Source organism: Podarcis bocagei, assembly GCF_964188305.1.
Source record: "Podarcis bocagei genome assembly, chromosome: 5".
Lineage (NCBI taxonomy): Eukaryota > Metazoa > Chordata > Lepidosauria > Squamata > Lacertidae > Podarcis > Podarcis bocagei.
Window position 1 is genome coordinate 62,519,918 of NC_138129.1, and position 16,626 is coordinate 62,536,543.

Sequence of the window (16,626 nt, forward strand, 5' to 3'; positions counted from 1 at the left end):
GCAGCTCAGAGACCAGGGGCCGCAGCAATGGCTGCCCAGAGGACTCCCAAGGAAAGGGGAGAGGAGAGGGGACTGAGGGAACATTCCACAAGGGAGAGTGTTCAAAAAGGGCTGAGGGCATGCCAGCTCTGCAGAGAAGGGGTGACATAACTGGGCTCCTGAGCCCCACAGGGGTGCCACAGAAATAATGGAGTTGGTCAAGGGAGCTGTGGACCCAAGCAGGTTGAAAGTCTCTGCCTAAGAAGGAAATGTGGCCCTCGGGGTGAATATTTCCCACCTCAATTTATAATAATCTCACTGGCTATCCTGAAAGATGCTGATCAGAGGACTGAAATGAGAAGAAACCCTCAGCACACTAAAGTGGCGCTTGGAAATTGGATGGACCAGAAAGGCAAGGACTAGGTTGGTTCTTCCTGAAGATGTATTCAACAACTTGTCTTACCAGCCTTTGGATCGAGAATTTCAGCAGTCAGTTCCCTCTTGCGTCCCAGTATTGCATTTTTAGGCTTGTTCAGTGTTATTTTAAACACTTCGTTGTTCTCTTCAAGGCCATCATCCTGAATCAGGATATTCCAGATCTTGAAGGAAACACCTATCAAAAGCATAAGATCTAAATCTACAAGTCCTATGTTACATTTGAAAGTAGCTTTTGTATTGTTTTACCATAGGCACATAAGAACTGTCCGATTCTGCAGCAACACTTCCGAGCCAACTATAGGTTGTGGCCGTAGACACTTGCTCTGTTCATGAACTGTTTCCACCACCAAAAATTGCAGGGTTACCACTGTAAAGCCTCAACAGAAGAATGCATCAAGTCTAGGAAGTGTCTACCAAAGAGCTATCTCTTTGGTGTCTTCTTTTGCAGGTTTTCAAACAAGGAGTAGCATATGCTGGCTCATTAACAGTGCAAGGCCTAGTTCTTCCTCCTTTCACATCCACCAGGCACCTGCTTCCTGCCACATCAACCCCAGCTTTACACAATTAGAAGCCAAAAGTCACAGCTTACTTTCTCATGAAGCAATTATGGGCTATTATCTCAAGGAATATTAAGGGTTTCAGCAACCTTCAAAATCTACAGTGCTAGCAGTGATTTGTTTATTTTTCTTACATTTACCAAGGTTAAGCAGACATTTTCCCAATCAGATCATTTTCATATAATCCTGTATTTTGGGTGAAAGTGTTGAGCATGGACTTATGAATGAAAAAGCAAGAAAACTTCTGAATATCAAGGGTGCCCAGATTTTTAAATTCCACCCCCGCCTGCCCTTCCTTGTTCCTTTATCCTGGTCCCACAAACACATTTCTACACCTGGAGCTCCAGGATTTTCACAGCAGGAGCCGACCACGTTATGGGAAACAGCATGCAAACCCAGCAGATGATTTTGAGATATATCCTTAAAGCCATGTTCTAATATGCTAGTGCCACAAAGGAGCCTTATAGCCTAATTTTCAAAGCACAATGCTGGCACCAGTCCCACTGAATAGAATCAGGCAAGTACAGCGGGAGCAATTTTAGGATTTCAGGATCCAGATGAAGTTTTATTCCTACCCTGGGCTCCCGTTCAACAAAGTACTTAACCACATGCTTAAGACCTATCAGGATTTTGCAGCACCAAGCACTGCAGAATATATATTCCTTTCCTTACAGTAAATAGAGAAGAGTAACCTGAATCCTCTAACAATGATGAAATTACATTTGAAAGCAAACTCATTAAGAAAGGTTTTCGGCATTGTTATGGGCAGAGACAAACATCTGAAAGAAAGAGAACTCTAAGGAGGAAGTCTCTCTCCTGCACACTCATATCTGGCAAGAAAAAGGGGTGTATTGCTAAACCAGGGGTAGCCCTTCAAATGTTGCTAGACTACAAATCCCACCAGGGTGGTCAATGGTCAAGAATGATGGGGTCTGTAGTTCAATAAATTATGGAAGGCATGCTGTTAGCTATTCCTGTGCTATGTTCTCACTTTCAGAGTACAACAGTAGTGACCAGTGTGGAGGTGCAGATCTGCAAAACCAGCTTCCCTATACCAGTGACACTGGCTTATGTGGGTGTGAGGCTGAATGCATACACAGACAGGAGCACCGGATTGGCTCCCTTTGTGCATTCACACAGCCCTGCCTCGGCTGCTCCCCTGCTCTCCTCATCAGCATACAGGTAAGCTGCAGCAATACTCGTGTCAGAGAGGCATCTCCACAGTCTTATAAATAAGTGGAACCAGGGGGTGCCAACTTGAATAAAATATGCGGGGCAAGTAAGGTCCCCCACATAATCATTCACACGCACACCATTTGAATGGCAACGTCCATCAACTTTGGGGGGGTCTAGCCCCCTCAAATATTTTATTGGAGGGCCAAAGGGACCTCAGCCCCTAGGAGTTTGCTCCTAGGACTGGAATAGATAAATATATTTCACTGCAGCCATCTTATGTCCATCTCATGGCTCTGACCCACAGAGATTAATAAGGCACATGGAAATATCCAGGCTTCTCCCCATAGCTCCCCCATAGCACTTCCACGTGCCAGCCCCCCTTAAAAAAATTCTGAGGTAATAAAAGGAAAGACAAACCTGGATGTTCACCCAAATTCTTGTGCTTGATTATTTGTGGATCGTGGCCAAAGAATTTTAGATTGAGGTGTTAATGACACTAGAGGAAAAATCTTCCTCATTCAAATGCCAGTTTAATTAATAGTGCTAAAGCCTGCTCTAGGCCAAAAGTATCACTGATGAAATAGACAGAAACACACACCTGTCTTCTGAGCAGCCTGTGCCAGCAAGGTGAAAAGTTAAAAATCAGCTAATGGTGGAGGCAGTGAGGCCCACCTAACAATCTATAAAATGGTGGTGTCAAGAAATTACACAGTTGTCAAGTGCTAACTTGGTAACAGTAACACTAGTAAGTGTCTAATTACACCCTTTCCTGTGAAGTAACATAGCAATTAGCCAACAGATTCCATGGAAAAAGCAATGTTTTTTCTGTAAATAAGCAATAAAGTTAAGCTAGTGTGGTAACTATTATACAAAGCCAATAAAATTGGATTCTGGCACATGGGATGATTTGCGTATCAGCTGTAGAACACTTAGAAACGTGGCTTCCAGCAGCACTATGAAAATGTCAATCTACAGACTCATTTTTCATCTTCATATATAGTTACCATGTTCTATATCATGTTGAAGATAATTTCCCAAAGTTTCATTATCTGGCAGCAGGTTTTCAAAAGGGCATTTTACACATGAGTAAAACAGCCAGAAGCGTGACATGAAAGGTGACTCAGAATTCCCCATTTTTCCTAAAGTTCAGACCTCTCTAAGAAAATAGAGAAGAGGTTAATAACTCTTTATTGTAGTGATAGTTTTGCTTTCTCATTTGGTGAAATGACAAGAAATTTTATGTTAGGAACAAAATCGGGTGAGCTTAGGACAAAAAAAAACTTACATTGGAACAGCATGCTACATTAGTCACAAAACTCCTCCCCTCAACAAAATGAAATGAAAAGTCTTTATGTTGTAACAATATTCTCTTCTTTGAGGTTCTTAGAATTAAGAAAATGTGGCGAGATATTAACTAAAATGTGTTTTACATGCAACATTTATTGCGATCACGATGCAGCTAATTTAGAATATGTTGTCATGTGCAACATTTAAGCTAGTTTTAAAAAGTATCAGAAGAGACTTCCTTTTTCAGTGCTGAGTTTGGGCACACCTGAGAGCTCCCTACAGAGAGCGTATTGGCTCACCCAGTTGTTTTCCTGAGTTTTCCTGAAGGATTGCCTGTTCTCCTGATAGAAGCTTGCAAATGTCTCATTGGTCACTACAGAATTACCCTAAATCTTTTGCCTGCTTTCATGCCTTTATTCACAATAAATCAAGTGGACCACAATTGAAAATGAAATTTCCAGTGCTAATTCAACTATTCAACTATCAATGCCTTGCAAGAGCCTTAGCAAGCCTCATCTCCTAATTCTGCATGATCTGGAGTTGATCATATCAGCTAAGGTTGCAGCCCTATACCCACTTACCTGGCAGTAAACCCCACTGAACTCAACAAGAATTAATTCTCGGTAGACATGCATTGGATTGCACTTTGAGCAAATCACAAAAGGCAGCAGAAATGACCCACATCAGAAGAACAAAAAGAATAACATTAGTGACTTTCTTCTAACCTGGGGTTTCAAACAAATGGAAGCTAGAAGGCTAAATGAATATAACATTCCATTGATCACAGAAGGTAACCAAGATGGTTCCACTCATGCCCACCAGACCATCTTTCATTTCACACATCTTTTGCTCAGATACACCAGTAGTTGTGAGACTTTGGGGAGGATGGGTTGCTGAAGAATATGAGCAAACTTTGATTTCAGCAGCCAATCCTTAATTGAACATGGTTGACAGCCAACTAGACATCATAATTTTTCTTGCTGTTACCTGGCAGGGTTCGTCTCCACTGGCACAATATTTCTCCACCTGTTTTGGAATGGTTCCCTAACACACTTCAGGATTTTATAACACAGCCACAATGCTTAGTAGGTTCCCAAGACCACCTGGCTTTTCCTCTCAGACCCTCTGAAGGGAATGCAGAAAAGAAGAGGTAATGGGAAAGATCTGTTGTACAACCTACCACTCACAATGTTGGATGCAATTCTCAATGTAAAAAGCCATAATAGACAAGTTTAAAATTATTGCCTTACCAGGATCAAACTGCACTAATCTCGCTGAACTGTGTTTGAAGTCCAAGCCAACTCTTGCTGATACTTCTTGGATCTTAAAAATAACAACACACAATTAAGCAGCCTTCATACTGAACAGATGAAATGTTCTTAATAGAACATTAAAAAAAAAAAGTTTTAGGGACTCTTTTCTTACCTTTATTCCAACAAATGAGGGCTCTGCACTCTCTCCTGTTCGTTGAAGCTTAATAGGAAGAGACCCAATGTTTTCACAGACTCGATAGCATGTTTCTGCCAGTTCTATACGGGACCATTTTATTTCAAGACTGATGGTGAAACAGTATTAAAAGGAAAACATTATATTGGAGCCACAATGATCTCTGTTGCTGTAATTAAAGGCACAGTAAAGAATAATGAATCCCATTTACTACTTGTAGAAATGTGTGTAGGAACTGACGTTAGCACTGAATGTTGGAAGAATAAAAAAGCTTTGCCGCCTCATAAAGCTATCTTCCCAGAGACATGGAATTACTGAAGCCAGCATGCATGTAGTCGTGCCCGTAACACGTACCTGCATTGTACTGTTTCCTTAAACATTTTGGGGGAGCACGGCCCTCAAAATGTATTACTTCAAAATTAGTCTAGACTCCAGAGCTTGAACTTATAGATTCAACATAAAATAGATTTGAATCTCCCTGTCACCCATAGAGTAAGCAATTAGAAAAACAAACATTCATACTCTTACTACTCCTTTACTGCATTAAACATGTGTATAAATGGATAGTCAAAAGTGTGTTATGGGATAACTTATCGGCTTAAAGTGATTTGAAGAATATACCCATGGCCCTAAATTGCTAGAACAGAGTGCATTCTCAAGGGAAAAGCCATGGACATTTTCTCTATAGCTATCATATTTCTTAAAAAGTATTCTAGTTTGTGCTGAGGATTGCTAAGGATTGTCAATAGTTCCCATCTTTCCTACAAGCAGCTCAATGTGGTGTACTCTGTTCTTTCCCCCACCCCACAAGCTATGAATAGATGGACACTTCTTTCCAAACTCAAGACCTTCCTGCAAAGATATGAAGCGTATACAACCTCAAAACAAAAAAACAAGTCCTTGTGAAAATTCAGCAGCGTTTCAGTTTGCATTTCTTTTCATATATACATCTTTGTATATAATGTCGTCTAGTATACATATTTTTGCAAAGCAAATTTCCCCTTATATAATGAATTTTGCATGCTATTTTAACTAATATATGCATTTTAACTTATATTGTGAAATTCAGAGAAGTGCAAACTTCAAAGACCATATTCCCTCATATGAATTTGCCCAGGCTCTGAGATCTTCCGGGGAGGCCCTTCTTTTGGTTCTGCAACCCTCACAGGTGTACTTTGTAGGTACATGGGAAAGGGTCTTATTGGTGGCTTCTCCCAGAATTTGGGACTCCCCGCCTAGACTGGCTCCCTCCTGGTTGTCCTCCTTTCAGCAGAAGACTTTCTTGTTCCAACAGGAACTGGCTGATTTTACAAAAAGGGCTGCTGCTGCGATGTTTTCCTTGCAACAATAGGTGTGTGATCTTTTATATGCATATATATAATTTTAATAATGTTTACTTTTTAATGGTTGCTTTTTAAACAATTGCTAATTTTTAAATGAGATTTATATCCTACTTCATCTTACACCTTCCCCCTGATTCCTTAGCCTTTGCTGTGGAGCATGATTCTCAGCAGCTCATTCCACCCTGTTAACATACAACATACCGTATTTTTCCATCTATAAGACGCCCCCATGTATAAGACGCCCCCTATTTTGGGGGACTCCAATTTAAGAAAATGAAGAGAGATGTATCCATGTATAAGACACCCCCAAATTTTTGACATTCCTTTTAAAGGGGGGGGGACCTAGTCTTATACACAGAAAAATACGGTATTCCTCTTATTAAAGTAATTAAAATAAGGCAAACACCATTACTTTTTGACTCTGAAGTACTGTTCAAAAACAAAAACCTACATGATGTCACCGCTTGGCAGCAGCTTGAAAGTCCCTGCCCCCCTGAGACTACAGACTAGTTCCAATGTCTCAGAAGAAAATCAGGTGCTGTTATGTTTCCAGTGTGATTCTGCCTAAATGGTGCATTTCATTCATTTCATTTCACTCCAATTCATGAATGGCTTCCTATGAAATATCACAGGATATCATAAAAACATCACTACCAACAAAAACATACTGAAGTGTGATCCAGATATGCCTTTGAAATATGTATTGCTTCCTCCCCGCCCCCTCAACAAACTTTTATTGACATTTTCTCAAAGTTGCTCTAATTTTGCGTGTTGTATGCTGCCTTGCTATATATTTTATGAAAAGTGTGACCTGTAAATATTTAAATAATAAAACAATTTTGCTTATAAGAAACCATGAAATCAATTTCAGATATAGACTGAGATTTAAAAAAAAAAAATCTCTGCTCAAAAGCCTGGGGGGAATAGGAAGGTCTTCAATAGCTGCTGAAAAGACAACAGAGATGACCACACTAAAGACAGAGTTCTTGACATGTTGGTATATGAAGAATGCCTTCTCCTGCAGAGCAGAGTGATCCATTGGGGGTATAAGAAGTGGGGTTATATTTTAAGGACCTAAAACATCTTTTTAGGTGCTTGAGCTATTTCCTTCCTCCTAGGGCCGTGGAGCTCTTTATTTATTTTCAGTATTTATGCATTCCTCTCTCTGAATTTCTTCCCATCATATATTCACCCACTGATATATGAACAAGTGCAGATTTAAGATGCCATGGTAATGGTTTACTTATTCTTTGAGACTTTAATAAATAACAACAGAGGCAAGCAACAAACAGCCTGAAAAGTTTGGCTTCCAGGCTTCATTTCATAATGCAAAGTGTGTTCTGTCCACATGATGTACAGCTTCATAGTCATTTCTGAGTTGCTTTAGAAGCAGTAAAACTGTACCTTGCAAGGATTTAAAATCATTGTTCTGCAGCAATGATTTTTTGAGCAACAGAGAAGTTAAAATGTATTGGGTTGCAAATGGGAGGAGAGTGGGATAAAGGGCAGGCCCAGGCAGTATTTTCTAAGGCTCCTGGTTGCATATTGTACTGCAGAATTGTGAGCTTTTGAAATGTCCCTGGTAAAAATTGTTTTGCCCTCACTGCAGGGAGAACCTCTGTGACACAGACTACATATCCTCTGCCGACCACTCCTTACCAACTGATTAGACAAAAAAAGGCCTGTTCTGAACTGTAGCACTTACTGTGCTACATCTGCACTGCAGCAAAAGAATACATCCAAAAGTTGCAATTAATTAAAATTAATTCATCTAGACATTCTGATAGAGACAGCTCACACATGATGCTCCCCCTAATAAGAGGTATTGTTGTCAAGAAGACTTGCATATGCTCCCACCTAGCACAGCCTCCAGCAGAGCATTGTAAGCAAATAGTATCATATGAGCAAGTGGAGGAAGCTCAAACTTGTTCCGCTTTCCCACTCTGCTATTCCTTGCTATAGCTAGGATTCTCAGACCCATTCCTCCAGTTCTGGGTAATTCAGACAGGTACCCCTCATTCCATTGTTGAGACCTGATATGCCAGGCTGTATTTCCTCTCCAACCACTTAATCCAGATTTAGCTTTTCCATGGAAAATCCAATATTTGGGTAGGAGGGAGGGACTCTGCCAATGCCCTGTTTCCAGTATTCAAATTATGCATTTACGATATTAAGCCTGGAAGTACCCAAAATGACGGTGGAATGGGAAACAGGCTGGGTGGTGTATCTTTCTTTCTTTCTTTCTTTCTTTCTTTCTTTCTTTCTTTCTTTCTTTCTTTCTTTCTTTCTTTCTTGCAGTTCTTTCCTTCACCAGTTCTACTACGTATAGGATTGGTGAACTTTGTTGTCACTTCATATCTGTAGTTTCTCACACTACTCCATGTCACACACATACCAGCCCAGATAAAATAAATATGAGCAGCACTTTACTACAGTCTGGCCTCTTGCTGGAATAAGGAACAAAAGGGCACAAAACACTTTATAACACTTTTCACGTCACTTCCCTAGATTTATATTGAAATATGATCTGAATCCTATGGGGGGGGGCACAAACCAAAGGCACTAAATCTTCTCAATGGAGCAGACCACAGAATCAACCAGTTCCTTTTAGTACAATGCTAATATTCAGAGTTGTATGTACCTTGAACCATTTTTCCATGCAGTGTTAAACTCCATGCAAGCTATGAAGTGTCCATCTTTTCATAGCTTGTGGGGCAGGGGAAAGAATAGAGTACACCACATGAGCTGCTTGTAGGAAAGATGGGATGTAAAAAGAGTAAGTAAGTAAGCACAGTGGTGCCTCGCAAGACGAAAAGAATCCGTTCTGTGATTCTCTTCGTCTAGCGGTTTTTACGTCTTGAGAAGCAAGCCCATTGACGGATTAGCGGATTAGCGCTATTAGCGGCTTTTAGTGGCTTTTAGTGGCTTTTAGCGGCTTATCAGCTTATCGGATCAGCTGATAAGCGGCTTAGCGGTTAGAAAAAGAGGGGAAGGGGAAAAAACCCGCAGAAACTCGCAAGACATTTTCGTCTTGCGAAGCAAGCCCATAGGAGATTCGTTTTGCGAAGCACCTCCAAAACGGAAAACTCTTTCGTCTAGCGAGTTTTCCGTCTTGCGAGGCATTCGTCTTGCGGGGCACCACTGTAAGTAAACATTTTCTTATTAAGCATATTCATACTTACATTTCTGGAACTATTGTGTTGCCTGCTTTGTCTGAAGCTTCAAATTCAAAGGTATCTGAAGTTACCTCAGTGGTAGGATTTAAGATGTACCGAATATTGTGCTGGTTTAAGTCACGTTGTGTAAAAGAATTTTGCAGAAGACGGCCTGGTGCAGAGTGAAAGAGAGAGCGTGTGCAACAGCATAAAGTAAATATATATTTTTCTATACAGGATGTTCAACAGTAACTTTAATTTTTTGCCTTAACATTACGATATTCAGTTATAGCTCCAAAACCTTTGAAACTCAAATTATTTTAAAGCTGTCTAACCTTATTGCAGATAATTATTTCCATCATGTTAAAAATGACAGCTGAGACAAGGCAACTTTTCAAACAAATGTTTTAAGACAGTGTTTCAAAAGCTTCAGAGGCTGGCAAATGTTAATTACTTTATTAGATAACCAGTGAGTTACATAATTGCCATGCTTGTTGGAAAGAAAATAGACTCTTATGTATTTAACTTAAATGTAAATGGCCCTCTAATTCGTATGTGAATTATGTTTTTATACAACAATAATAGGTTGAATTTCACAGGTGAGGTCCGTAAAATTGCCAATTCAAACCATTTTTCCTCACATAATAAAGCCTGAACACATGTAAAGAGTGCACACAAATCTTTACTAATCCAGTACAGAAGAGAAATAGAGTGAGATAATTTCTTTCTTTCTTTAAACTCTCGTTGTGCCTGAACCTGCCTTACCAGAACTGGCAGGAAACAGATGCCACTGAAGAGGGAGTTGGACAATCTGTGACCCTTCAGAAGGTGTTGGGATTACAGCTCTTATCATCACTAACTATGCTGGCTGGATTTGGAGTCCAACAATATGTGGAGGGCTACAAGTCCTTGACATGGTAACAATTTTGCTTATTTTAATATGTGCAACCTTTCCGCCTCTGCAAAGGCTGATTATGCACGTGATTAAAACACATGAAGGGCAAGCATGCAATCCATACATCATGTGGTCCTTTCCACATCTATGGCATTAATACTGGTGATTTGTGCTCATAATGAAAGAGTCACAGAATCCGTTCTCCATGTGCACAAATGGAAATAGAAGCACACAAAGCAAGTAGTCAAGAAATAGCCCTGGGTTGTGAAAGAATTGGCATAGTTTACTTTTTCGTTCTCCTACTAGAATTGATCTATATAACAGTGTGAGGAGCAAGTGGCTCTCTTGGGTAGCAGATAAGGCATTGGGTGGAATCCTTTTAGTCTAACATCAGGCGGGTGGATGTGATGTGGTACATCACCTCCCCCACAGAACTGTGTGATAATATGGCACCCTATTAGAGGGATCTAGTTGGAGGTCTCTATCCCAAAGCCAAGGTGTGTGGCAGATGGGCCAAAGGGCTTCCTTCAGCAGCTTGGGAGGGCCATCCATGTAGACCTGAGTCTCTCTGAGGACCCTTTGAACCTGGGCTTGACCCTGTCACGTGTCAGCCTTCCACCACAGGGCTGAGAGGTATATACACCCAGTGCCTAAGCCAGGCATAGGCAAACTTGGTCCTCCAGGTGTTTTGGGACTACAACTCCCATCATCCCTAGCTAACAGGACCAGTGGTCAGGGATGATGGAAGTTGTAGTCCCAAAACACCTGGAGGACCAAGTTTGCCTATGCCTGGCCTAAGCCAAAATCAACCTACATCTGGAAACAATAAAGTTGTGGCCTAATCCCAGAACTCTGTCCTGTACTGTTTGTTCACCTTCATAGGTCCAGCCCCTAAATCAGAGTTTAAAGAAATAAAAGACCTGTTCCAGAATTTTCAAGATGTCCAAAGAAAGGATGTCTCCGAACACTGAAGACGAGTTCCTCATCTCTGCTATTGGCATCTGTGACTTTCAAGTTGTGAACAGTGATTGGTATTGCAAACCTCCCATCTTTCAGGTTTTGTATAGTGGTTGGGCTTGCTTTTACAATGAGTTTTGGAACCATTTTATCTTGACATTCTACCTGTTAAGAGAACACATTTGGAATAAAATTAAGGTGAAAAGGAGAATTTGTATTGTTTGTTAATTCTAAAGCCGTGGCCAATGGCCTAGGGAGAATATCTGGAGAGCCAGAGGATTCCCGCCTCCTGATCTATACAATATATTCAACTTGAATATTACACATGAAACGTGAAATTGCATTTTGCTCCACTTAATAATTAAGTTAGTTGCATGAAAATACAGACACCTTGCCGTTGTCTGCTACAATACATTGTCTGCTACGTTTCCGAGCACAATTCAAAGTGTTGATGCTGACCTCTAAAGCCCTAAACAGTATATCTGAAAGAGCGTCTCCACCCCCATTGTTCTGCCCAGGCACTGAGGTCCAGCCCCAAGGGCCTTCTGGCAGTTCCCTCACTGAGAGAAGCCAAGTTACAGGGAACCAGGCAGAGGGCCTTCTCGGTAGTGGCACCCGCCCTGTGGAATGCCCTCCCACCAGATCTCAAAGAGAACAACAACTACCAGACTTTTAGAAGACATCTGAATGCAGCCCTGTTTAAGGGAAGCTTTTAACGTTTGATGCATTACTGTATTTTAATATTTCGTTGGAAGCTGCCCAGAGTGGCTGGGGAAACCCAGCTAGATGGGCAAGGTATAAACAAATAAATAAATAAATACAATTGGGAAAACACAAAAACCAGCATGACATCCCACACAGCAGTAGGTTCCCAATAGAAAGAATTGTATTCCCTCCATTTCCCACTTTTATTTTTAGTAGGTGTAAGGATTCTGAGATTTCAAATCAGCTATTATTTATGTACCAGGACACTGGGGAATGGCTTCAGAGGGCATCTGGATTCTGATGCATTGGCAAAATAAATCATCTAGTGATAAAATGCAAAAATTAAGTACAGATTGTATAGATTTGATGTGATTATTCTGAAAAGAAGGAACAGCATCTTAAAAATGGTGGACAGGTGCTAAAAGAGAAAAGGAGGGCTTAATAGGCTCTATGTTTGGGAATGGCTGGAAAGCTGGATAAATTACGGAAAGATTTCACAGGGCACAGTACTGTAACTCCTGGTGGTGATGTTTTGGGGGAAACCAGAAAAAGGGAAGTGGGTTACAGCCAGAGGCTGAATTAAGATGGATCGCTAGATTTGTTGACTGGGGAAAAGGATGCAAGGGCTGGGATAAGTTGCAAAAGGGACAAGGAAGAGAAAGCACAAGCTTTTTCAGCTTAAAAAAAAAAAACCATCCAAGTATGCCATCCCCCTACAGCTTGGGTCATGCTCCTTCAAGCATTCAGCTGACTGGCAGTTTCAACCCGAAATTAGACCAGAGAAGGGGAATGACGGCATTTCAGTTCACTGTGGTGATGTGTGGTCCCCAAAGAAGGAACAACCCTACTTTCCCTGTTGACATCATTGTAATTCAGCCAAGTGTTGAGTTTTATACCACTGAGATGCTCATCTATCCAAACTTTTTTCACCTGTTCTGATAATTCGCCATCCTCTGGGAGATACACCTTCATGCCACTGTCCAACCAATTAGTTGCTTGACTGACTGCATTCTGCAGTCCTTAAGTGATGGTTCCCTATCTGACATCTTATGACAACTGATTAGTAAACTAGGCCATGAGATTTAAGAAACATGCTATTTAGGAGCTACTTCCCATTAACTCCTTGTGTTCCGAAACCTGCAATTCTCCCTAAAACTGCACCATGAGTTATAACAATAAGAGATTAAGGTAGGTTTTGAATTTATAAGGTAACCTATAACTTTAAGGCTACACACTTACTTTGGAGTAAGTTCCATTGAACTCAGTGGCGTTTACTACAAAGTAATAAAAGAAAAAGCACAGGATGGGGGTGTACACATTGCAGCTGTTCACAGTAAAGGGGAACCCCCCCCCACTCCACGTTTTAACATATAAAAGCATATTTTAAAATGCAAGGGTCTCCCAAGACTGTTCAATAAACCATGACAAAACTGGGTTACTCAAAAATGCACCCTTAAAACAGGAACAGCAAGCCACAAAAAGCAAAGACCTAAATAGGCTGAACCTGATCATCCTGTGAGGTTTTGGAGGGTTTGACCATAGTTAAGAGCAGCAAGGGATCAGTTAAATGTCATTTAGAATTTCACTGCATTTGGCCAGGAACATGTTCTCACATGAGAGCTGGTCAAACCAATCTTTCCGAAACACTGATTTCTGAACTTTTGCCAGGTGTCTCTCTCTGGTGGCCACTGAGGCTGATTTACCAGACATGTTAAGCTTCTCAGTCTTGAATAAGCAGTTAAATGTGTACCCAATGTCAAGCAGCAGGTTTAAAGGCGCAGAGCTAAATTTCACAGGTAAACAGCAACACTTAGATGTTTACTCCATGGAAATCAGTGGGTCTTGGGACCAAATCATGCAACCAGTTTAGAGGCTTGTTTTGAATGTTCCTGTCCATATCTGACCACCCCATGGATCTGGATTCTGATGATTATAACAGTAATACTCCCAAAAGGTTATTTGTTGTTTGATTAACCAGACACAAAAGACAGCTCCTATACCTTTAACAGCTGCACAGGAGATGGAATTTTGGCACATACCTTATGAGGAAGAGGAAACCAAACCTGCTCCCCCTTCCCCCATTCTGTGCAATTATTATGAACCCTTTCTCCTTTGTACTTTGGCTCACACTGTTGAGCTTACATGGCCATTTCCATCCAAGGTCATGCCCTCCTAGCTATAGGCACCGTTAGAATAGAATGGCTCAGATTGAGACTTCCCATGAGATGAACTCGAATCACAGGACACTCCAGCTGGAGGAAGAAAAGGGAGGTGACGATAGCGGATTTCTCCTTCCCCTGCGCCCCTGAAAATTTGTTCTGGAGGGTTGGGGGCCCTACACAACAGTGTGGGAGGCAAGTAAAAAAATATTTGTGAAAATTGGCTCTCTCCCTCTTCCTCCAGTGGGAGCTTTTGTTGACTCTCAAACCTTCCATGAACAATGGCTGGTTTCTATCTCCACTGTTGGAGGCTGTATGCCTTTGAATGCCTCCCAAATGCTCAGGTCCTTTTTTGGACTTACTATTGGCATTTATTTTGTTGGCCACTGTGAGAACAGATGCTGAACAAGAAGGGTTGTTGGCCTGATCCTGAAGACTCTTATTATGTTTATGGATAGAAAATACATTCTGGACCCATGTCAACGGTTTGGGCACAATTCCCACCATAATGTTTGATATGATAAATTCATGAACTTTCCCCTCTCAGGTGGTAAAATACTGTCTTGCCTCATGTGAGTGCATTTACCATGTTTAGAAAAAAGAAGGAATATATTTAATTTCCATACACACCTGTATTGTAAATTCTGTGGAGGCATCTGTCAGTTGTCCATTAACCAAAAATCCATGGTTGACTTTGTCCGTAGCTCTAAATGAGAATTTATCAATGTGTCCACCTCCTCTACTGTGCTTGTAGTACACTTTTGCATTATCCACATCCACCTGTGTAAACTGGCCAGGGTAGATGACAGTTTCCCCCATGTATAAATGTCCGTATTGTGGATACTGTGTGATGATATAGGTGAGGTTTTTCACTGGACTGTCTATATCTGTAAGCTGAAGAATATCGGAAGTTAAAAAACCTATACTCCCCTCCACAATATGGAGTCCTTTGTTTGTGAGCAGTGTAGGCGGAATCTGGTCGTTGTGCTCAATATTCAATTCTAGGAGGCCTTTTTTCTCCATATGACCATTACTGATGGTAAAACTATTTCAGGAAAAAAAGAGAAGAGAGGAATATTATTTATTTATTAAAATATGGTTCCGTTGTTACACATGGCATTAGACAGAGTTGAATGGCAGTGCCCTGTTCTTGGTTTCAGGGCACCTTTGGGCATGATGCTCTCAGTTGACTCAGCTGTCTGTGTGCTCATTCATTTGCTTTGCTATCTGGGCCAACTTGTACCACTTCATAGAAGGGGAGGACAAAATGTTACTTGTCCTTTCCTTTTCTCCTCCCAATAGTTACTCCTTGGAGCAGGTAGGTGAACGGGCAGTAACAACAAAGGAGCAAGTTCAAGGGGTCTTGGGGACTGGTGGTAGGGAAGAGGAAGGTCAGGTGGCTCTGAGGATTCTTGGTGAATGGACCTTGGCAGGTGCCCAGTTATGCCAACTTCCAGTGTCAGTCCTGTGAATGGACTTTGAAAAGCTTGCAATCTAGAACTGAATGAAAAGAAGAGGAAGTAAAAGCAGCCCAGCCAAATTTCTCATGTTGTCGGCTCCTAAAGGGACAGTCAGCCCGTGAGATCTCTGCTGTTCTATATTTTGAAATTTGTGTTTAATATTTTAAAATTGTAAACTGCCTGTGGTCCCTTGACAGAAGGTCAACATATAAATCTGTTAGATAAATAAATAGATTGAGTCAGAAGCCAGGGGAGGGGAGGCAGCAAAGCTATGAATGAATGAAGTTGCATGTTTATTTCATTCAACTGAAACCAAAGGCCTAAGAGAAGCAGTGTCTCTCATCCATGGCCTGTAGGCTTGAGGTGGGTTAGGCCTAACCCAAAGTGGCTCGGAGCTCTTCAGTTCACTTGTCTCTCTTGGTGTTGGCAGCAGTGTCTAAAAGGCAGAGCAATGCTGCTATTATGGATGGAAGGAGGAAGGCAACAAAAGTAAAGAATGGTGTGTGCGCCATGGGACTGTTTCAAGCAACCTGCTGTATAGAGCTCCATTCTTGCAACAGATCAAATGTTTATGAACATTTCGCAACAGCACAGTAAATGTTCAGTGTCAATGGATTCACCACCAAAAAATCCCTTAGTGCCTATAAGTTTCAATACAGTGGTACCTCGGGTTAAGTACTTAATTCGTTCTGGAGGTCCGTACTTAACCTGAAACTGTTCTTAACCTGAAGCACCACTTTAGCTAATGGAGCCTCCTGCTGCTGTCGCGCCGCCAGAGCACGATTTCTGTTCTCATCCTGAAGCAAAGTTCTTAACCTGAAGCACTATTTCTGGGTTAGTGGAGTCTGTAACCTGAAGCGTATGTAACCTGAAGCGTATGTAACCCGAGGTACCACTGTACTGCTCTTTATATACCGTAACTACAGGAAAGCTACAGAATTTGCATAGTTAATAGTTTCTATTAAATAGTTTCTATTTTTGCATCCTGCAAACAGCTTTGGAAACTGATCAATAAGTTTGTGAAGCACAATGTAGGAAGCAACATTATCCCAAGGGTCAGGTTCACTAT

At 41.2% G+C, this 16,626-nt stretch overlaps 1 protein-coding gene across 3 annotated transcripts in view; it reads right to left on the reverse strand.

The window, feature by feature from the left end:
* LOC308586720 (FRAS1-related extracellular matrix protein 1-like) overlaps positions 1–16,626 on the reverse strand; it is a 113,953-nt gene that overhangs the window by 12,548 nt on the left and 84,779 nt on the right. For all 3 annotated transcript variants that reach the window (XM_081193606.1, XM_081193605.1, XM_081193607.1), the window contains exons 25-30: positions 14,728–15,142; positions 11,197–11,398; positions 9,409–9,553; positions 4,863–4,992; positions 4,688–4,760; positions 443–592 (exon numbers count right to left, since the gene is read on the reverse strand). In XM_081193606.1, the coding sequence (XP_081049732.1) occupies positions 443–592; positions 4,688–4,760; positions 4,863–4,992; positions 9,409–9,553; positions 11,197–11,398; positions 14,728–15,142 (1,115 nt within the window). The remainder of the gene's footprint in view (positions 1–442; positions 593–4,687; positions 4,761–4,862; positions 4,993–9,408; positions 9,554–11,196; positions 11,399–14,727; positions 15,143–16,626) is intronic.